The sequence below is a fragment of the Panthera uncia genome, chromosome E1 (assembly GCF_023721935.1).
Source record: "Panthera uncia isolate 11264 chromosome E1, Puncia_PCG_1.0, whole genome shotgun sequence".
Lineage (NCBI taxonomy): Eukaryota > Metazoa > Chordata > Mammalia > Carnivora > Felidae > Panthera > Panthera uncia.
Window position 1 is genome coordinate 41,916,085 of NC_064814.1, and position 22,557 is coordinate 41,938,641.

A 22,557-nucleotide genomic window follows, 5' to 3' on the forward strand; every position below is an offset into this window, starting at 1 on the left:
GGTCTGTGGGTTCGAGCCCCACGTTGGGCTCTGTGCTGGCAGCTCAGAGCCTGGAGCCTGCTTCGGATTTTGCATCTCCTTCTCTTTCTCTCTCTGCCCCTCCCCTATTCATGCTGTCTGTCTCTCTCTCAAATAATAAACATTAAAAAAAATTTTTTTAATTAAAAAAAATACTATAGACAAGAAGGGACTAATTGACTACATGAAGTCCTTAAGAAGGGTGAAAGTATGCTACCCGGGACAGGAAGCAGTGAGCAGCCGGGGCGGGTAGTGAAGAGGTGAGAGCTATGGAAATAGTGGTGTTATAGGTACTGCAGGTTCCAGGGGCAGGAAGTGAAGAAAGGTCATGGCTGATGAAACAGGATGTAAGATGTCCCGCTGGGAGGAAAGGGAGTACAGGTGGGCGAACAGCATGAGGAGAGCACAGAACAGAATGCACAGATGTGGACACTTGGGCTGAGATGTTAAAGTAGTAGTCATATGTGACAGTTATGAGACAGACCACTCCGCAGAAATTTTGAAGGTGTTTGAGAACTGATTTGGTGGCTCTTAGCCCTCCCTTTTTACCGTGAGGATGTATAGAGTCGGAGAGATTAGAGACAGAACTTGGAGACAATGTTGGGAGTAAGCTGTGCTGTGAACCCCACCACCCTTCAGGGGAAGGAGTCAAAGAGTTTCACCTCAAGAAAAGGAGAAGGCTCCAAGATCCACTTGGAAAGCTTGCTGTGTGTCCCTCCAGTTCAAAATCCAATGGTTAGACGTTGGGCTGGACAACCACTGAGGGATGAGACAAAGCAGGGAAGGCTGAATACGAATCCACCTACACACCAGAATTTTCCCAGGCAGAGTACGCACAAGTGTTTGGCGTGGCCCAAAGGTGGGTCATGCCTCACAAAGATCTGGCATGGGGCCGGAGCAGATTTAGTCTGATAGAAGTCCTGGAGGATCAATGAGTCCTTGTCAGAGTGGATCTAGGGCCGTAGTGGAGATGCATAGACCTAGGTCAAGGCTACTACAGGTGGGGTCCCTCCCAAGAACCACTACGTGCCCACCAGACAGGCAGCTTTGAAGAGTTTCCGGGTACGGAATGTGAAGCCATCTTACCCCAGGACCATCAAGGAAGAAGTGTCCTGTTCTTCCTCTCCCATTCCCTCTAACCCTGAGAGGATCAGAAACCAGTGCGTAAGTGGAAGAAGAAAAAGAGTGTACTTTCCCTTGTTGTAGGCTTTCTGCCTAAAGCAGGTCCTAGCTAGGGTGGCAGAGAGAAGACTTTCTTCTGAAAGGAGATTAAAGTTTTGGTTACCGCGGTGGACGGAATATTCTAGTTGAAAATCAAGACTGTCTTTGGTGATTGAAAGTAACCATCCATGTTTTTCTTACCTAAAAGTGACCAGAAAATTCATGAGACTGCCCAAGTTTACATCCAGGACAGGGGAGGGAAACTTGTGCCGCTGAAGGAACGTACAGGAACAGAGGAGATGGAAATAAAGTTGCTTCTGTGGCTCTTCCCCATGAGCCATGCTTGTTCACACAAGTGAAAGGTAACATGGTAAGAGCAACATGGTAAAGAGTATAGATTTTGGTACCAAAGAGAATTGAGTTTGAATCTGGCTGAGCCACCTCCTAGCTATGTGACCTTGGGTAAGAAACATGACCTCTCTGAGTCTGTTTTTTCTATTATAAAAATAGTTGAGCATATCTCACAGGGTTATTTGGGAAGATTAAATAAGATAACATTTGGAAAGAGGGGCCTGGGTGACTCAGTTGAGCGTCCCCCTCTTGATTTCAGCTCAGGTCATGGTCTCATGGTTCATGGGATCGAGCCCCATGTCGGGCTCTGTGCTGTCAGTTAGACAGCCCGCTTGGGATTTTCTCTCTCTCCTCTCTCTCTGCCCCTCCCCGCTCATGCTCTTTCTCTCTCTCTCTCAAAATAAATAAGCTTTAAAAAAAGAAAAAAGATAACATTTGGGAAAACACTTAAAGACATATTTTCTTCCATTCTCCTCTTTGTTATGAGATGTGGGTCTGGGGGATGTCAAGGAAGGCTCCCTGAAGACAGTGAGATTTTGCGCTGACTGTCTTCTCCAGAGAACGAAAGAGACACAGAGAGGCAGAGGGGTGCTCCAGACAAAGGTGGAAGGAGACTAGGTTTGGTAGATAAAATGCAGGACGTCTGGTTAAATTTGAATTTCAGATAAACAACAAATAACTTTTAGTATTAAAAAAATGTTCGGGGCACCTGGGTGGCTCAGTCACTTAAGACTCTGACTTTGGCTCAGGTCATGATCTCACAGTTCGTGGGTTCAAGCCCCGTGTCGGGCTCTGTGCTGACAACTCAGAGCCTGGAGCCTGCTTCAGATTCTGTGTCTCCCTCTCTCTGCCCCTCCCTCGCTCATGCTCCGTGTCTCTCTCAGAAATAAATTAACATTTTTAAAAAATGTTCGGAACCTATTTATACTCCAAAATATTCACTGCTTCTCTGGAATTCATGTTTAACTGGGCATCCTATACTTTGATTTGCTAAATCTGGCCACCCTCAATGGGACAGGGTTGGACCACTGGGCTGTGGTGAACAGGGGGGCTAGGCATCACCCAGCAGGATGAGGCCCATCCTCGTACATATTTTCTACGTGTTGTAGGGTTTCAGTTGAGAGGAAAAGACTTAACCTGCAGCCTCCAGAACTTGAGCGAGACTGAACGGAACTGAAAGGCCGTCAAGCCAGCTCCACGCCCTGGCCCTCAGGACAACAGCATCCCGAGCAGGTGGGTGTCTTTTACTCCTGGCCGCAGAGGAACGGATGCCCAAAGCAAGGGCTCGGAAAGAATTGGAGGCTCAGGATGTCCCCGAGTTCTCTCCCAGCACTTGGGCCTTCCCAGGCCCAGCCAGGCCCTGGCTCTCCTGCTGGGGCTGGGGTAAAACAGGTCCCCCAGAAGCAGCCCCTTGTGGGGGAGGTAGGTGCTGGCCGAACGCTGACTGGGCCCTTTGCTTTGTACCCATCCTGCTTATTCCCAAACAACAGAAGTGCTGCTCAGCCGCCTGGTCAGCCCCATTATGCTCTTGCCACAAAGTGCTGAGTCCAGGGGCTGCCCGGGCCCCATGACCTCACCCCTCCTGCACTGGGCCTCATCCTGTGAGGCTCCCTGGGCCTAGAGGGAAGGCCAGGGGGCCAAGCCATCCGTAAGATTCTCCTGAGCATCTACTGTGCTTGGCAAGTAGCCCTAGTCTTGAGGAGCTCAAAGTTCAAACTGACCAGGTGACACGCAGGGGGGCTGCCTCGTTCCCCCCAAGGGCCATCATCACCTCCAAATCGACAGCCCGTTCCTCCATTTCCCCACCAGCTCGTGCAAGGAGTATGTGGGCTGAGAACAGAGTTCACAATCCACGGCCACCGTAGATCAGCGGTGCCCTCAGAGGATTTGACGGACTGTACTGCTAATATCAAATAAAGAAAACTAGTGGGAAAAAAGAAAAACTGAATGAATGTGGGCTTTTCCAAATTCAAAGAAAGCCTTTTTTTATCGGATAAATTTTTCTAAGATCTTTGCAGCTTGGTCCCACTTGTCTCTATGAGAATCTGGCACGAGACGGTATCTGCTTTGGAACAATCAATAACGTAGATGCCATTTATTGAGCTGAATCCCTAACACTGCCCTGAAACTTACATCTACCTCCGTCTGACAGCAGTGAGTCAGATAGGTAGTATCATCCTACTGTAGGCCAGAGATACAGGGCTGCCCAGAGGAAGGAATATGGTCTTTGGAGTCAGACAGACATGCATTCAAAAAGCTGCTGGGCTCCCTGGGCCAGAACGTGGCCCCTCAGAACCTCAGTAAACTCGTCGGTAAAATGGGTATTATAATAATCTGCTTCATGGGTTATTGCGAAGAAAAGGGAGGTGCTATCTGGTTCACAGTAAATGCTCGGTAAACTGCGGTTATTATTAAGGATGAACAGGAGAGGGGCGCCTGGGTGGTTCGGTCAGTTTGACGTCTGACTCTTGATTTCAGCTCAGGTCATGATCTCACAGTTCGTGGGATCAAACCCCATGTCAGGCTCTGTGCTGACAGCATGGACCCTGCTTGGGATTCTCTCTGTCCCTCCCTCTCTGCTCCTCCCCTGCTCACACTCACTCTCTCTCAAATACATAGACTTAAAAAAAAAAAAAAAAAAAGATGAATAGGAGAGACCCAATCCCAGCTTGGGAGAAAGACTTACAAACTAAGTGCTCCCTCATTTCCACTCCTGGAGTGGCTCTTCCCTGACTTTCCTGGAAAGAGATGGTGGTGGGGGCCAAAGTGTCCATGCTGTAACCATCATGGGGCATGTGAAGCCACAGTGCCAAGCAATGCCAGAGGGAGAATTCTCTAGAACGTGGTTAAAAATCATAATACGGTGATATTTGGAAAGCATAGCAGTTAGTTGGATTCCTGGTAATTCTTCTCCAGCTTTCTCGGATTTCAGGTAGTTGAGGAAAGCAGAGAGAAGACAGGCTAGGGCTGCTCATGACTCCAAGAATATTGAATGGATCTTTGTAAACTGTTTGCACAGTAACCCTGATCCCCCTTCCATACACACATGATAGTTTTGTGCGTGTGGGTTTGAGCTTCTCGACCAAACATAAAAGCCCACTTTTCTGTAAAAATTAAAAGCGGGCTCAATCAGTCTTCATTATACTAACACTTAAATAGGGTGTAAAACTCCCACATTGAGGTGCTGAGATGAAGCACAAAGACAACATATGCAGGTCGTTTGTCGCTCGGGTAAGGACTATATCAGAGTTACCTCTGTGCCTCCAGAGTTGCAAAACCTCATCAGAGGATGTCATTCATTTATTTATCCAATCACTCAAAATGTATTTATTGAGCTACGAGTTATGCCCAGAACTAAAGATACAAAGACAAACAAGACGGATGAAGCCCCTGCCCTCATAGAGCATGAAGTCTAATAGAAGAAGCAGATACTTAAACAATCAGCTTTTTTATTTTCAAAAATAGCTTTAATTATCTTAATAGAAATTGTGTCCACATTGTTCAAAACCCAAGAAGTACAGAAAAATATACTGTGAAAAGTTTTGTCCTCTACTTGAGCCCTGAGTGCCTCAGTTTCCCTCCTTGGAGCCCCATATTTCTAGTTTCTAAAGTAATTCCTACAGCATTATCAATGCAATACTTAGAGAAGTACAGGGTGCATGAGGGACCACTGCAGGGTCCCTAAGCCAGTCCAGGGGGTAGGGAATGAATGAATGAATGAATGAATGAACAGATGACCAAATAGGTATTTCCCTAAGACCCCAATTCCACGGAGGAAGAGAAGGAAAAGTGAGGAAGGACCACCAGCCATGGACAGTGGGTTCCATAAGCCCTTGCATGGTCACCAGCTGACCAGAACCTACCATGATCCCCAAGTCAACTCTGTCCCTTGCCAGCCACTGATCCAGACATCACCAATTAATCCAGCAGCAGAAACATTCAGGGTGGCACATTGTGTTTAGCATCAGACCTATATGTTTGAAATGTTCTGCCCAAATCTGCACATACTTGTGTATATATCAGAACTCGTTCCCTGGTTTTTGGTTCTAAGATAAAGCGGCTCCAAAGAACCTTGAGTCACAGACTAGAGAGATTGGCAGAGGGACTGGGAGAACTTTACTGGGAAGAGGTTCTTCCTCTCTCCAAGATGCCATGGAATTTTTCTCCAGTATCTGTCACCAGAAAGAGAGCAGAGTAATAAGCAATAATAACCCCATAACGTGTCAGGTAGATACTATCTCCTTTTGGGGGGTTGAGAGACACTGAGTGACTTTGCCCAGAACCACCTAGCCAACAGAGCTGGGATTTGAACCTGTGTCTGCCTGCCTCAAAGCCCTCCTCACCCACTGCAAGCCTCTGCTCCTCAGAGAAGCTCTGTTATTTGAGCCACACATCCTCCCCTCAGGGCTTCTGGGGAAGCCAATGATTCTCCTACACTAATCTCACCAAATACCCCGAACTTCCAGAGAGAAATCATTTGAATCTTTAGGATATTATAGGCATAGTACCTCGGGCCTGTGAGGTTTCCAAGGTCCTGAAACAATATAGTCACAGCCCAGAAAGATTTACTGGCTCCAAATTTTTAAAACAAGAGCGCAAAATTAAAATGAATATTTAATAAAATAGCTATGGAGAGATTCCTGTCTACGAGTCAACCATAACTGAATCCAGCTCTTACATATTTATGTATAGATATAGTATAAGAAAGATTCCTGAGAACACAGTGAACCTTCTTTTCTTTGTCTTAATGAAGTTCAGAACTGTTATAGTCCTTTCCTATTTTTTAACAATAAAAATGTATATCCGGTATGGGAAGTGAGGTGCATTTTGATGTGTCAGGTACGACATGGGTCTTAGGAAGCTCCCAGGGTAGCGTGAGGAGCCTGGAGAGGGGTAGGGGACAAGCACTCACATGGGGGCCTGTCCTCACCTCACAGCTGTTCTGAGATCAAGACCACGGCAGCCAAGGTCTGCAGCCCCCAGCCTTGCCCTCAGCAGCAGGGCCTCTCTGGATTTCTGTTTCCCCAGTTTAAACAAAAGCCTGAGGGATGCCTGCCCAGCAGGCTGAAGCACCAAAGCTCTGGGGATCAGGGGGAACAAAAGCAGAGGGAAAGCAGAGTGCTGACAGGGCCAGAGGCCATCGGCCACAGGGCTATAAAGGGCAGGGCCGCAGAGGAAGTGGCACCAGATGGAGACCCAGACTGTGCAGCAGGAGCTGGGTGAGTAAGGTCCTGCAGGTGTCCTGGCCCTTCCATTCCTTCCCCTGCAGAGACATGCCCAGGAGGGGCCCTGCTTTTTCTGTCTTGTGGTCAGAGCCTCGGAGGATGGCTAGAGGAGAGTAGGGAACACGGGGAGTGGGGAGGCAGCCTGCTCTCGCCACCCCAAGAGGAGTGGCAAGTGCCATTTATGTGGCAATAACCACTGGCCTAGCAGTTATGGCTGGGAGGGGGCATGGGGCTCCAAGAAATGAGCAGCTTCCTGAGGCACAGGGAGAAGCCATGGGGGGCAGGAGCTGGGAAATACTTACTCAGAGGTTCAGAATGGAAAGATAGATCACAGAGTTTACATGCATCAGTCCCTGGGCCTAACACTGGCCCCAAAGAAGGGCCATGAATGGCTGTTCTGAGCCATGAAACCTGCCTGTCTCGTTCCCTCCTCCCCTCCCTCCTAGCTTTCCTTCCTTTTACACTTCCTACCATCTTTTCTGTCGACCTAACCTCTATGAGCCTCAGTATCCTCATCTGTAAAATGGGGATAATGATAGTACCTCCCTCATAGGCCTGGTGCAAAGCTCAAATGTATTCATGCATATTAAGCATTTAGAACAGAGCCTGGCATAGAGTGAGCCACTGTTGGCTATCATTACCCCCCTTTTCTTGCTCACTTTCCTTCGGTAAGTCTTTTTCTTTTTTTTTAAGTGTTTATTTATTTTTGAGTGAGAGAGAGAAAGGGAAAGACAGCATGCGCCGGGGAGGGGCAGAGAGAGAGGGAGACAGAAGATCCCAAGCCGGCTCTGCACTGAGAGCAGACAGCCCGATGTGGGGCTCGAACTCACAAACCCCGAGATCATGACCTGAACTGAAGTCAGACGCTCAATTGACTGAGCCACCCAGGCGCCCCTCAATAAGTCTTTTCCGATGCCACCCATCCTCCCCCACAACCCCGTACTGCCCGGACTTGGGGCTCAGCACGGTGCCACATCGATCAGTCAGAGGAGACCCAGACCCTGCCATTGAGATGTTCACCCAGGACACATTCGATAGAAAGGTCGGTACTCTTATGAGTGCCAGAAATCAGGAAAGAAAGCAATTCACCACAGGCTGGAAAAGCAGCAATGTCTCTCTGAGGAGGCCAGGCCAAGGCCAGGGAGGCCTAGAAGACAGAGATGGAGGGAGGGAATGGTGGCCTGGTCATGCTTGGCTGGTTGGCTGGAGGCTGTGTGGAGCCAGGTGGGAGGGGACCACACATTGGTAATATGAGGGTCTGGTCTAGATGCTTGCCAAGGAGTTTATACTGGGGTGCTTGAGACCTAGGCAATGCTGCCCCCCATAGGGGGGTTCCTGGAGGCAGGCAAGAGGGCGACAGCCACACTAATCAAGAGGTCATGTCACCTGTGCGGTGTTTCACCTGTATTACTGCTAATCATTTCAATAACTGCACACAGAAGCTTTACTGATGGAAAACAACTAGTGAGAGGCAGAGCCAGGATCCTAACCAAAGTCTATCTGTTGGACCTGATGCCCCCTTTCCTTTTCCTGTGCTCTATCACCTCATCCTCTCCCCATGAGGCCAAGTCACTGATATGTGTTTTGTCTTCCAGAAGCCCTTCCAACCACCAAGATGGCTCAAACAAACCCCATGCCGGGGTCCGTGGGGCCATGGAAGGTAAGCTCCCTGCCATCACATGGAATATTGAGTAGTTCCACAGAGCAGAGTATGAGATCCTGCCACAGAGCAGGGCTGTGTTTTTCCCACGCAACAATGACCGACCAATAAAATGCCAGTTTTAGGGGAAGGGTCTACCCACCGTTGAGATGCTGTCTCAGGATGGATCTTTCAGGATACCCCATTTAGACAGAAGGATGACCCTGGAAGTCCAAATGATACCTAGTTTTCTAGGTCACCTCTCCACCACACTACTAAAATCATCTTAAAATAGAGCAGCCCAGAGTGGATTATGATGCCATGGAGAAACCGGGGGCCCAGAAACGAAGAGATCCCACCAGATCCCAAACCAGGACTCCTGACTCCCAACCTGAACTTGATTGCAACCATTTCCTGAAGTGGCTGAAACTCAGCTTTTCACTGTTTTCCTCAACATCCCTTCAACTGGGTCAACTCTGAGGACAGCTCACAGCTTTGAGGGTCGTCCTCTAGCCAAGGTTCAAGAGCCGAGTTCTAGTACAAGGTATAAAAGGGGTTTATCACAACTCTCCCTTTACACCTTCCATTTCTGTCGAGGATGTGACTGGAGAAGATAAGAAATAATCCACAGGAAGGCCTGGGACCCAGAATCCTTGGAAGCATGGTGGAATGACTCCACAAGTCCTTGGTCTGTCCACTGGGCTAGCTATTGTCCCTGGCAAACCATTCCTATGATAAGCAAAACCCCACAGTACATCCCTGGGCATGTAAACACCACCAACCAATGGTATTAACTCAAATTCCTTCCTATCCTGTCTATACCGGAAAAGACCCTACCAGGCATCCTGGGCTATAGCTAGTGATGGAAAACACAGGGTCAGACAGAAGTTAAGCTCTTGACCTGGGCCTCTGTTCTTCCTGAGGTACCATATTCTAGCTCTTTCCCTTTCAATTCCATTCAGATAACCATCTATGACCAGGAGAATTTCCAGGGCAAGAGGATGGAGTTCACCAGCTCCTGCCCAAATGTCTCTGAGCGCAGTTTTGATAATGTCCGGTCTCTCAAGGTGGAATGTGGCGCGTGAGTATGGACCCCATAGTCCTTATTTGTGGTCTCTGCAGATGGGGTGTGGAAAGATGTTCACCCAGACTCTAGCCATTTCTTGGAGACAGGCCTCCCTATGGAAGTAATCTCAAAAGAAATCACTACATGTGTAATTTAGTAACGCAAAGCTAGAAGGAACAGGAGGTTCCTAGTTGCTTGCTAGATTGGAGAGGGGGTAAAAACATGTAGACCATGCGGTGGGGCAGTGACAGTCGTTAGATCTGTGCCTCCAGAGCCCATAGGCTGCTACCTAGGATTTTCTCAGAATAGCCACAAGACCCTTTAGTTTTTCTTGTCTACAGAAAATAGAAACTGTCAAGCTCTTTACGGCTAACTCCTTTCCTGCATGTCCCAGGGCAGCCACTACTGGCTAATTTCTCTATGTGCGAAGGAACTCAACCCCAGAACTTGAGAGCCATATTAGTTCCCAGTGAGTCTTTAGGAGGTTCTTGTTGATGATTAATTTCTTTGGCAAGTTAGACTCTTACTTCCTGACTCTTGGCAGGGAGGTTGAGGCCTTTACCATCAGCCTGAAAACATGAGGAAAGGGCTGTCCTTTGGCCTAAGCAAAACTGGCTCTGCAGTGGATAGGCTTCCACAAGTTGCTCACCACCAAATTGAGTTAACCCTTTAAAGGGAGTAAAATACTTTAAGGGATCATCAGTAACAAAATTGATCTGAGGTGTTTTAATAAATAAGGTATAGGTGTGTGACGGTAGGAAAAAACCCACAAAGTTAAAAGGAAACAAGAGACTAGTAATCCATCAGCTGCCTGTTCATCCCTTTGCTTCCTTAGGAAGAAGCCAATAGGTTTGGCTGGAGCCAAAGCAATAGTCAGTCACTAGATCCTGAACCTGGAGCTCCAAGTAGAGAATAAGGTAACCTGGAGAGAAAGGAAATAAAACTTGAGACTGACTTTGCTAATACACATTTCTCAGGTCAGTGAAGTAGACCCTTTCAGTGGAGAATCCCAAAACAAATAGTCCATCTACAAACTTGCTTAATGCAGCTGCCAAGCTCATTCCCCACCTCTTGTGATAAATATTATCACTTCGTCGTATGGCTCTATTGGAATTGGCTTGATAGTTTACCCCACGGTTGACACCTAAAACAAAAGATGCCTTCTCCCTGAGGCCACGCAGGCTCTGAACACCATGATCAAACGTCACTATTTGTCTTTGGCAGCTGGGTTGGTTATGAGCACACCAGCTTCTGTGGGCAACAGTTTATCCTGGAGAGAGGAGAATACCCTCGCTGGGATGCCTGGAGCGGGAGTAATGCCTACCACATTGAGCGACTCATGTCCTTCCGCCCCATCTGTTCAGCTGTGAGTCTCTGAAATGTTCACTTCTGTGCATGTTGGGGGGACGCGGTAAGAGAGGGTATACAGATGGACTGACATTTAGTATTACTTCTCATCAGTTATGCTGAAATGCAGCAGGAAGGATAAAAGTATAAAAGAGAAGACACTGGTCCAAGTTTGCCATTTGTTTTTTTCCCCACTAAGAGGTATTTTCATTAAGCTAAAAGCAAGGGTGGCAGGAAGTGGTTACTCAAGAGCCCAGATCTTCTACAGCGCAGTAGGATAACTGACAGCTAGTTATGCCTGTGTACTTCATACGGGATAGTCTCAGCCTTAATGTTTGTGTAGTATTTATATCCCCTACTGGACTTTAGGTTATTTCCAACACCATACACACACAGGCTTACTTGTTCTATTAATTCCTGTGATCTTTTCTCACATTAGTGAATATTAATCCCTTGGTTGGCTGTTTGCTGCAAGTACTTTTTTCCCTGCTCTTATTATATTTTCTTCATGTCTTTTGTTGTCCCAAAGTATCACATCAGTTATTTGTACATTTTTTTTTAATGTTTATTTTTGAGAGAGAGAGTGCGAGCAGGGGAGGGGCAGAGGGAGAGGGAGACAGAGAATCTGAAGCAGGCTCCACATTGTCAAACTCAGGTACCTTGAGATCATGACCCGAGCCGAAGTTGGAAGCTCAACCGACTGAGCCACCCAGGTGCCCATTATTTGTACATTTTAAATATTATGGTATTAAACTGGATCGGGCAGGATTAACTCTTACCACCATATTGCCTGCAATATTCTTACAATCAATGATCATGTACTTCCTTCTGTAACCAGAAGTGTTTTGAATTTGAAAAATATGGTAATTAAAGAATTAAGATGACAGCCATAACGCTTATGCCAAATGGTTTTTAAAAATTTCTGGGTTACAGAATCATAAGGAGTCGAAGATTACCATCTTTGAGAAGGAAAACTTCATTGGACGCCAATGGGAGATCTGTGATGACTACCCCTCCTTGCAAGCCATGGGTTGGCTCAACAACGAAGTTGGTTCCATGAAGATACAATGTGGGGCGTAAGTGCAAAAACAGGGTTGGGGTACATTTCAAAGTAACTCTTGCAACTGTAAGCCTTGTGAATATTAATACATCGATGGTTACATCTTATCAGATTTCATACATTAGATCATAATTGGTATGGGTGGCACATTGTAGTTATTACTGATATTCAAATTTCAAGTTGTTGGCCCTCTCAAATATTCCTCTGTGGAAGCATTTATGCTGACTACTCTTTTACGTTTTTTTCATGACCAAGGTTCATTTTCAACTATCTGTAGCCATATTATGCTCATGAACAGTGCCTGGCACATTTAGGATGCCTCTTGTTTTCTTAACCTACAAGCATTCTCAATCAGTTGTGTTGAGAAAAGAGGCTCCTGGCCAGGTATTGACCAGGTTCCTAATTTTAATAACCTAATGTGCTTTGGATTTTCTAGCTGGGTCTGCTACCAGTACCCTGGATACCGTGGGTATCAATATATCTTGGAATGTGACCACCACGGAGGAGACTATAAACACTGGAGAGAGTGGGGTTCTCACGCCCAGACTTCCCAGATTCAATCGATTCGCCGTATCCAACAGTAGTGGATTAAAAGCCCCAAAGTAAGAGAAACCTTGCTAAGCAATCTAGAATGAGTTTTATGTTAGCTGCTGAAATCCACAATAAATGTCATTAAAAACAACAACTGTGTAGACTGAACTAACTACCATACTTTTATATAAATCACGCTCGTGGGGCTGAGAATTTATAAAGACAAGCTTCGGTAAAATTCCGAATTCCCTTTTGTATCCTTGCAGGTCACTCACCAGACCAGATACAATTATCCTAACTCAAAGAACATAAAAACATATGAAGTCTATCAGTCTACATAGTGACAGACACACTTGTAAATGTTCTCACGTCTCTTCTCATTAGCTACTCTAGTATGTTGGTGTCAGCATTGATTTTTTTCAACTTGTGACAAATCAATGCTAAACAAACTCAGGAAGTTTTTCAAGTAGGCATTGCCATATATTTCTACATAAAGTTACAAATAAACCCAGAATCTTGGCAACGTATTCTAGTTGCTTAATTGCTGAGCTCAATTTTGGCTTATTTCGATTAGAACATACGGCTCAATGGCATGCAAAAAAACCAGGACAGCTGTTCTCACAGCTGATTTTTCAGTAAATACACCAATTCTAAGCACTTTGATAACCTGTATGATTTGTTTTAAAGCCATGACATACGGTCATGGTACACTTAAGATGTACATCTGACCCTTTGAAAAAATTGTCATTATCAAGGCAATAATCTTAAAGTACACAAAAGATAACGCAAACACCACTGAAACTTTAAAATTTTTTATTCAACAATGTACACTTATTGTCTCTTAATTTGATCTACAAATTTCTCAAGTTTTTTTTTTTTCTGATAAAATAAGTAAATCTGGGTATGGATGTAGAGTGTTTGTAATTTATATTTTTAAAACACTGAACATGGAGTAAGACATCGATAAAGGAAGATCATAGTGTAACTGACACTTCCTCAGATTCCATGACATCAGAAACAGCTATGGCAAATACCTAAGCAATTAGCAAAGGGGTAAATTTCTGGCCACTGTTCTTTTATCTAGAAAAGGCCTATCTTTTTTGACTGGGCGAAACAAACACTGAAAAAAATCTTAATTGGGAGAGGGAAGGAAAAACACCCTCCAACATAACTGTAGTCCACTAAGTATCCTTTCCCCCATATCAAAAAGAGGTAACTCAGCTCGTGAGTGCTGATGCACACAAGACACAGAAATTATTTTGCTCCTTCAGTACATACTGAACATAAGTGAACTAGTGACAGATGCTGAGGAGTAGCCATATCATCTAAGATGATGCTACACTTCCCCCGTTTATGCCTTTTAAGGCCAGCCGTCATGGGTTACTTTTCCAATCTTGACTACTAGATTTAGTTTTTAACTGTCACTTTCAGAAGGATGGATTTTGCGGTTTTCAAAGTCAACAACATACAGTAAGAGCATACTTGATGACAGAGAAGTAACCCTCCTCTATAGGTAGGAAAACCCTTACAAATCAGAAATCTTTCTTTTATATTGAGGAGCATGGGGAAAATACCACTAGCATTATCTTCTACTTAAGCTTATTAGCCTCTTCTATAAAAGCCCTAAGGAGATTACAAAACAATGTTTTAAAAGATGGTTTGACAAACCTGGCCAGTACATCTACACAATCTTTTAAGTACACATACATGTGAAGTAAAGCTATTTAGTACATGCAGACTGCAGCAATTTAACCAAATTCGCCCAATTCCTAAACTTATGCTAATCAGCTTGGGCAATTTTTAAAAGATACACATTATCTTTAAAACAACCTGTGCTTTGAACTTTAAACAGTTGAATGATTCTAATCTCAAGTCATTCACTCAGTAAAACCAAACATGTGCTAAAGCAATAAAGGTAAAAAGGCTATCCTACCTTTAAACCAGGCTTAAGACAGAACTGTCACAGAACTCCATGTGGCAAAGGTCCTTCCCTCTTATTTGTTTGAATTACCTTCCATTTCTGTTTGACCAAATAAACCAAAATTTCCACGAGGAAGAGCATCCAAAAGTTTGTAAAGCTGATAAAACTGCCCTGTTTCAAGAAAAGCCCTTTAGTAGATACAAGTCCAGCTCTCATTCAAACTGGAGTTTATTAAAATAGGTGCCAGTTTTCCTCTCTTCTAGTTCCGCTGATGAGCTAGCCCAGAACTATTACTTTGAGCCATGTTTCTAAGGATGGTAAAGCTAAGAACAGTAAAGTAATAAGGACAGGTCACTTCTGGTAATGACACACAAATTAAACTTTCAAAACATGTGCATAGCTTTATTCATCTACTTAGATCTAACCTTTTCATGGAGCTTCAGCAGAATTCGAGTGTGCAAAATGCATTTCTAAAACGTAATGCAAGCAAAGCTTTTCACATTTACACTGGCAGGAAATACAGAGAAACTAACAAGTCACATTAGGGAGAGTTCAGATTTTTTTTTTTTTTTTTTTTTTTTTAATGACAAGAATTGCACAGTTCATTATTTTGAGACAATTGTTGCAGACATAAATATTTAAAATTTCCTAAGCCAAGGTGCTTTAACAATAAAAATTTTTAAGTTGGAAAGAGCCAATAACTTGGATCATAGCTCACATAGAATTCCAAATTAAAGTGGACTCCATTATCTCCCTAGATTTTGCAAACAATGCTTTTCATAACACTTTTTTTTTTTTTTTATAACACTAAAGGAGACAGCAAGCTGAAACTTTTTTCAAAGCACACAAGAAATGGTGTCATCACATTACTTGAAGAAGGTGCTGAGGGGGTAAAGGGAGTGAAGAATCCTTTTTACTATTTCCCACTACAGAACAGCCACTAACAGATTAAGAAAAAGAAACAACAAAAAGTAAATTAAATCACTTCCCCAGTTTATAAAACAGTTCCAGTTTGTGACAAGATCTATAACTTTAAACAGAGAGCACCAGTTAGGCGATAGAATGAGCATTTCATACTGCATAAAAATTAGTGAGGTGGTAAGAACCATCAACTATCTCAGGCATTACTACATGGCCTTTCCAAACTTTTTTAATATACATGCAAGGCACATTGATATAAAAATAGATCTCTGGCCAACAAATATATTAAATAAGCAAATTAAAATTTTGGCTTGGCAATATTGGCAACATCAAAATATAACCAGATAGCTTTGGACCACATATCTCATATTCCTCCACCCCATTTGGTGTTTCTTCCTCCATTATTTTGGGTTCAGTCTCCTCCAAGTCTAGGTATGTGCTTGAGAAATGACTTTTCCTCTTGTCAAGTAGCATTCCTACTATATGTAAGTTTATCTTTGCTAAGTAAAAATATACTAGAGAAGCAGAATAGCTGAGTTTTGATGGATTTGATTACACGAAATCTGATTGGCTCGGGATGGCATTATTTCTCCTCTGAATACAAACAAAAAATAAGTCCCCAGCTTATGTAGTAAACAATTGTTTTCTTTCTAAAAGATAAATCAGCAACAACCAATGAAACTTCTTTTAAGCTACTCTTCCCAAATCCTCTTTTTGAGGCAGAGAGAGGGAATAATAGAAACAAAACTAAGATTTAAAAGATTTTCAGTAGTAGAAGACATTTTAAGGCCAAAAAGCGTAATACTAACAGAATTTTTATTTTCCTAAGTTACTGCCCTTCATAGGCCAATACCATAAATAGTTATTTGTACTGATTCCCTCCTGAAGAAAAATTCTAAATTCATTCACTTTTGTTAGTGGCTGTGCTACAGGAAAGGTACTCAAAGCGACTTAGAAACATATGGTATATAGTAATGTAAAAAGTGCATCACATTCTTGATTTTCAGTTTCTCATAGCAGCAGCAGGATTAATCCAAGACAGAGAACAGTTGTATTTCCACTCTAAAAATGCAACAATTCCTAATGAAATGTATTCAAGATTATGAAAGGATCCTCCTCTACAGACGATAATTGAAACAAGACTAATATGACAAACAGGGGCAAACTAAAGGCATTCATTCATATTTACATATTAAAACCATTTTTGTTAACACCAAATCTTTATGTCTAGCAAAAGAAATGTTTACGAATAAAAGACATTACTAAAGCAGTATCCATTTTTTGGAGCCTTTGTTTAGCACCTGAGGAAAAAAGGATCTATGGAAAGCTATAGAATTTACCTCAAGTTGGTTTCTTGGTCTGTAGAGTGTAACTTTGATATACAACAAAAGTGAAACTGAACTGGAAAATGTTTGTAGCTATTTTAATAAGGCTGTAGAAAAGGGATACTGCATTGGAATATGTTTGTAGCTATTTTAGTAAGGCTGTAGAAAAGGGATACTGCAGTATTATAAAATGGCTTTAGAACTCTGGACATAAGCAAAATTGTATGGATAAATAGAGAAGTCTGAACCAGCAATCCCATCACATGTGAGGATGGCTGTTCCATAGGTGTCTTGCCCATAACTGCTATTGGACACTCCCAGTAATGCAGAAGCAACATCCCGCTCATGTTTCCCTGGGTGTTTCTATTATGCAGACAACTTAAAATTCTATTTATTCATATGGAGTAGCAAAACAGTGTGAAATTTAAAACTCAGTAAAGCAGTGCATTTGAGGGGGGCCAATGATTTATCATTCTTTAAAACCAGCCCAGGGTGGTCCTGGCTCTCAAACATGTGAACACATTTAAGTATATTTAAAAAGAGACATTTTAAGATATTCGAAGTATAAGCCCATCTTTCTCACCATAAAATAATCCTGGTGCTCTGCTGATTAATCACATTAATAAAAATAACATCAGCATTAAGAACTAATGATACCCTATGTATCTGCAAACTTCGAGCAGCTATCATACATACTTCTAGTCTTGTCCTCTGCCCCTCTAATTTTGGGGGAAAAAACAGATGAGCAAATCCTACCCTCTTTCAAAACCCAGCAGTTAAGTTATGGGTAGGACTGCTAAAGAACACAGCCCACCCAAAGAATCTAATTCAACTAGTACCACATCAACAGACCTGATCACAAAAATTATTGTTCATAATATGCATCTGTCCTGCTACAGTCTGTTGTGCAGTTAGCATAGGTATACAAGGATCATGTGTTGATATGACCCAATGGCATAAACTATACTCCTAATCCTTGGAAATGGGACTTTTATTATCTATTTCTCTGAAGAAAGCCTTGACTGAATGATTCTCTCCTTATTTAGAATTTAAAATCAAAGTCCTTTTCCAGTTTTCCTTGCCTGTAGCCACTGGGTAGGACACAAAATTTCACACTAAATGGCTTTTCTGTGTTTAAAAGTTTTCATTAAAAGATAGACCACTAGATGCCTCCAATTGGTTAGTCACAAGATTAACAACCGAGTATGAAACTACCGCTGCTATGTAGTGTTTTGTGAAAAAACACAATTTGTACTGTGGACAATACTCCTGAGGTTTGCCAGATTTTGCCTAGAAACGGTTATTTGAAAAACCAATGCAGCACTTTTTTTCCTTTATAAAGTTTTTGCAGATTTTGAATGACTGTGTAAGCAGATGATTAGGGGAACAGCAAAATTCTACAATGGAGAGAACTTCTCCAGCCATTTATTCCGAGAGAAAACAAACTGGCATTAACAAATTTCCTAATTATCGTCTATCCCCTCCCAGAAAGGAGGAGGAAGGGCTAACTACAGATGCTGTAAATATACTTCATGTGAAAGTTCATTACTAAGAAAGTCAGAGGAAAGGCTATGCAATTAACTTCAGTTCAGCAAAGTGGGGGCGAATAAAGAGAAAGATAAATACACCCTGTCTTTTGTGGGGAAGGGGAATTATTCAAGACATCTACAAGAGAGTGGTATGTGACACAAAAGCCTACAATCAAGACAGATTTAAAAAGAAATCTTCACCCATAATTAGTATCTTCATAGCTATTAAAAAAATAGGTCATGATTTCATTCTTAGTGCCATTTTTCAAATACTACCCTTTTTAGGATTAAAACCACCTGACTTTTAAATTCTGTGTAATGAAAACAAATGGCACAAAATAAATACAAGTTCATTCTCTGAATACTAATATAATGTCTTACACACATTCATTTACTAATTTTTACTATCTCCATCTGTCCCTCACACACACACACACACACGCACATGCACACACACGCACGCGCGCGCGCGCACACACACACACACACACACACTCCTTTTTCAGTCTTTATAATGGAGGGATGTTAAAAATCCCCTCTAGACTGTATTTGGTTTATGCTACAGTACTAATACTCTGAGTTGAAGGAAAATTCTGTATACCAAACAATAACACATTAATGTTATTTAAATGTGCTAAATTAATCACAGCTGAAGTTTGTTTAGAAGCTTACACAAAAATAATCAGAAAACAAATCAACTCTTAAGATTTTTTTTTTTTTTTTTAATAAGTGCTCTGTAAGGAATTGTGTGAGGACCTAAGGAGAAAGACTGCGACAAGTAGAGTTAAGTGTTACCAAACAGCACAAAGGAGATTTGTCCCAAAGTCCTGCTTGTACCTAGGCAATTAAATCCATTACCCAATGCCCAAAAATACTGACAATATGATGGGGCACTAGGGTTCCCAGAAAGAGACATTCCTAACTATATATCTCTAACCATATAATCAAGGAAATTTCAGTGGAGAAAATCAGGGTGAAATGTTGCATTGTTTCATTTAGAAGTGAGACTCTCAAAAACCTTTGGACAAACAGATAAGGGATACATTCTTTTTGGCTTCTCTAAACATGGAGGCCTGAGGGCTATGGGAAGGGAAGTAGAAAAGCAACAAGAGATTTCTAAAGATATTTTTTAAGTAAGTGTTGCCTCTAAATTAAAAAGCCCAATTTAGACGGGGGCTGTTTTGTTTTCTTTTTTAAATATATATTCATTCAACCTCTATGTCACAAACCCAGAAAGTTTCTTGTGAGTTGTGAGACAGAAGAGCTTTTAAATTCCAGGCAAGCAAAATGGACATTTTAAAAAAAGAAGGGGGGTGCAGGGGAATCTGGCCCTAAGGCGACAAGTGGTTACACAAGGCAATTGAACACACAGCAGAACTTTAAAACCTATAAAACAAACTGGAGTCTTTTTTTGTCCTTTAATCAACCTTATATCTTTTTTTTATAACTTTTTGAAAATTTTTATTAAAAAAAAAAAACACAAAAACACAAACTTCTTTCACTTCAGTATGTGGTATGTTGCATTTTCCAGTTTGTTCAATGCTTTAAAGCTCAAGGATGCCTCTGCTTTCAATTGTACATGGGCCTGAAGCATCCTAGCTTTTGGCAAGCAGGCAGGAGACTCAACAAAAATCAAAATAGGAACAAGGCAGACTAAATGCAGGGCACATCTGTAAACATATTATACATTTGAAAATTACAATATCAGTAAAAGTGATACAGTTTACAGGTGAAATGAAACTATCTGGAACTGGCCTACCACAAGTTTCTGAACCTGGACTGATACAATAAGTTATTATATATATATATATTATGTATAAAAAGTTTTGTTTACATCAAGTGGAATTGGCAATCCATGCTTATACTTTTAAAATCTAAGCAGGGCAGAAATCCAGACTAAAGATATTTTCTCTACTCTAAGTTGAGTCCAACAGCTTCGTTCACAAACTACTTGTTAAAAGTCTCAAATAATCAACAAAACAAGAAAACTCATCCATACTACAGTCGCTCAAAACTGGACATTTCTTAAGCAAAGGGTTTGAGCAAAAGTAGTTACCTTCTCCCCCAAATACCCCAGGGGATCCAGTCTACTTTTATTAGAAGACTACACCTCTCTCTATATAAATGCCCTGCTTTTTTTAACCTGTATTTGACATACATGGATATACTAATTTCTGTGTGTGTGTAATGTGATGCTATGTCAGGCCAGAGAACTTGTTTTTATGCCACTAACATCACCCAATCTTAAATTGGACCCTTAGTTTCTGCACACACACAAAAAAATTTATTTTAGCATGCTATATACAAGCTGCAGTGCAACAGGATGGCAATGTGATGATAAGACAGGGCTAATGCTCTTCTCTGCCCAAAAGAAAATTTCCAGAATTTCACATTATTTTCCTTAAAAAACCCATTTTGCTCTAGTAATAAAATATATTTATTAAGATATAATTAGAAGCTAATAAGCTCAGAAGTATAGTTTGCATGGAAACACACCTTCTGCAGGCAGGGTTTATCACCTCCTCACTGGCTAAAAACATGAAAAGTTTTCTAGTTTTCATGGAGTTTTTTCTTCCCCTTTTAGATATTTCTGAGAAATTAAAAGAGAATTTACAGAAAGGTACAGAAGTTTCTCTTTCGATGTTCAATGAAAAACAAGGAAAACAGCACATTTAGTGTTAGTGACAGAGAGCAAGTCTGGAGCACCTACAGTTGAAAAGCAGAGTATATTTTTGCTCCCACTTATACAATTACATTAAAATATGGGCAAAGGAATATTTTTCCATATTAAATATCTAAAGCCAATTGTTTGTTCTGTAACTTTTCTTTAAATGACACTCATGGATTCTTCACTTGTTAAAGTCCAATATGTAACCAAAGCCAAGTGAACTATGTACCACCAACTATTCCAGAATTATAGAACTTCAATGCCCTCCCCTATCCCCACCCCACAAAAAATAAAAGGAAAGAAAGAAAAATTTCCCCAACACCCCACAGAGGCTGCTTAACTCCTGGCAAGACATGCAAATCATATTCGCTAAAAAAAATACACCCCTGCAAACTTCAAGGCATTTATCCAGCATTCTCGCAGGGCTCAAAGTATAACCAAAAGATCAAAGGAGGAGTGGGGGAAATGTTGAATCATTCTGGGTTCCCCGTGATTAGTGTATCACTTTAGTCACAGAACAAGATACAGAGATCTTTTAAGTGGATTTGCCTTTCCAGTGGGTCATTTGTTGCCCAAGTTGATGACAGCAGGAACTTTAGAACCACGCTTGGTAATAAGTCTGTATTCATTAATCACTTGCATTCACACTTAAAAACAAAAACTAACAAAAGAAAAAAGAAAAAAAAAACAAAAAACTATTCAGTACCGGAGATTAAATAACCATGTGTAGTCTCTTGAAATAAATTTTGATTCCTTATGAAGTCTAATTACTTTCAGTTGCCTTTTTTTAAATAACTATATATATATATGTATATATATATATTTGTATATATTATCCTGTGATTCTACTTATGGTTCCTCTGCTGCGTTGAAGATCTAGGAGCATAAAAGCCTTGTGTCCCCCATGAACGGTGGCTCTAATGCTGCAGAAAGGTTACAAATAGGCAGTCTGGTCCTTCATTGATCTGGACTATCCATGGCTTCATTGTAAGTGATTATCCTTTTGGGATCTGGAAGGAAGGTTAAAAAATAAATACATAAATAAATATAAGGTTTGGAATCCCAAAATGCCCATGTTCCACAACAAATTCCAAATAACCATCATCATTTTAGCTGCCTCTTTTTTTTTATGGAAACAATTTAAAGACCACTTCTTTGTAGTAACACATGTATGATCACAACCCAATAGTCTGGCATTTCCAGCAATAGGGTCCTCTAACCAGTGAGGGCTTCAACTCCTACAGATTAGAGAGGGGTTGAGTTCAGTTAACAAGGGTTATTTCAATGTGTTTCTCCCAATTATAAAAGCAGTACATTTGAAAAAAGCAAAAAACAAAAAACAAAACAAAAAAAAGCTTCAATCATCAATAATCTAATACTAAAATAAACACTTGGATTTACTTATTTTTGTTCTTAGCAAAATGAGGCCAAAATTTATTTTAACCATAGTGGAGTGTCTAGTAAGGAACTGTTCCAGTTGGTATCTAGCACCAAAAACTTCAGGTTAAGTTTGGCAAAACTATCTGTTCAGTTCTAAACATGACTTATTTCTTCCTTCCTCCAAATTTCACATAGAACCACCAGTCTTTATTCTTACCAGTAGCAAAAACCTGTGATCACCTGGGTTCAAAGTATAAAATAGTCAGAATATGTCTAGGCAAAAATTCCACTGTTCTTCTGAATTCCAATTATTTAGCTGTATGCTACACCCTCTTCTGGAGAGGCAATGATTCTGTTGCACACCATTTCTGCCTATCATATGAATTTTTAAAAGTATACATACTTTTAATAAAAA

At 41.7% G+C, this 22,557-nt stretch overlaps 2 protein-coding genes across 2 annotated transcripts in view; one reads left to right on the forward strand and one right to left on the reverse strand.

Annotated features, from left to right (window-relative positions):
* The first annotated feature begins 6,718 nt into the window (after positions 1 to 6,718).
* On the forward strand, positions 6,719 to 12,451 carry CRYBA1 (crystallin beta A1). Its single transcript, XM_049635346.1, has 6 exons — positions 6,719 to 6,749; positions 8,351 to 8,415; positions 9,357 to 9,475; positions 10,685 to 10,826; positions 11,741 to 11,883; positions 12,304 to 12,451. Exons 1-6 carry the CDS (start codon positions 6,719 to 6,721, stop codon positions 12,449 to 12,451), a joined length of 648 nt encoding a protein of 215 aa, XP_049491303.1.
* Positions 12,452 to 13,194: 743 nt separating this feature from the next.
* Positions 13,195 to 22,557, reverse strand: part of NUFIP2 (nuclear FMR1 interacting protein 2) — a 30,771-nt gene continuing 21,408 nt past the window's right edge. The window contains exon 4 of the mRNA XM_049637957.1: positions 13,195 to 21,772. Within this exon, the coding sequence (XP_049493914.1) occupies positions 21,720 to 21,772 (53 nt within the window). The 3' untranslated portion in view covers positions 13,195 to 21,719. The remainder of the gene's footprint in view (positions 21,773 to 22,557) is intronic.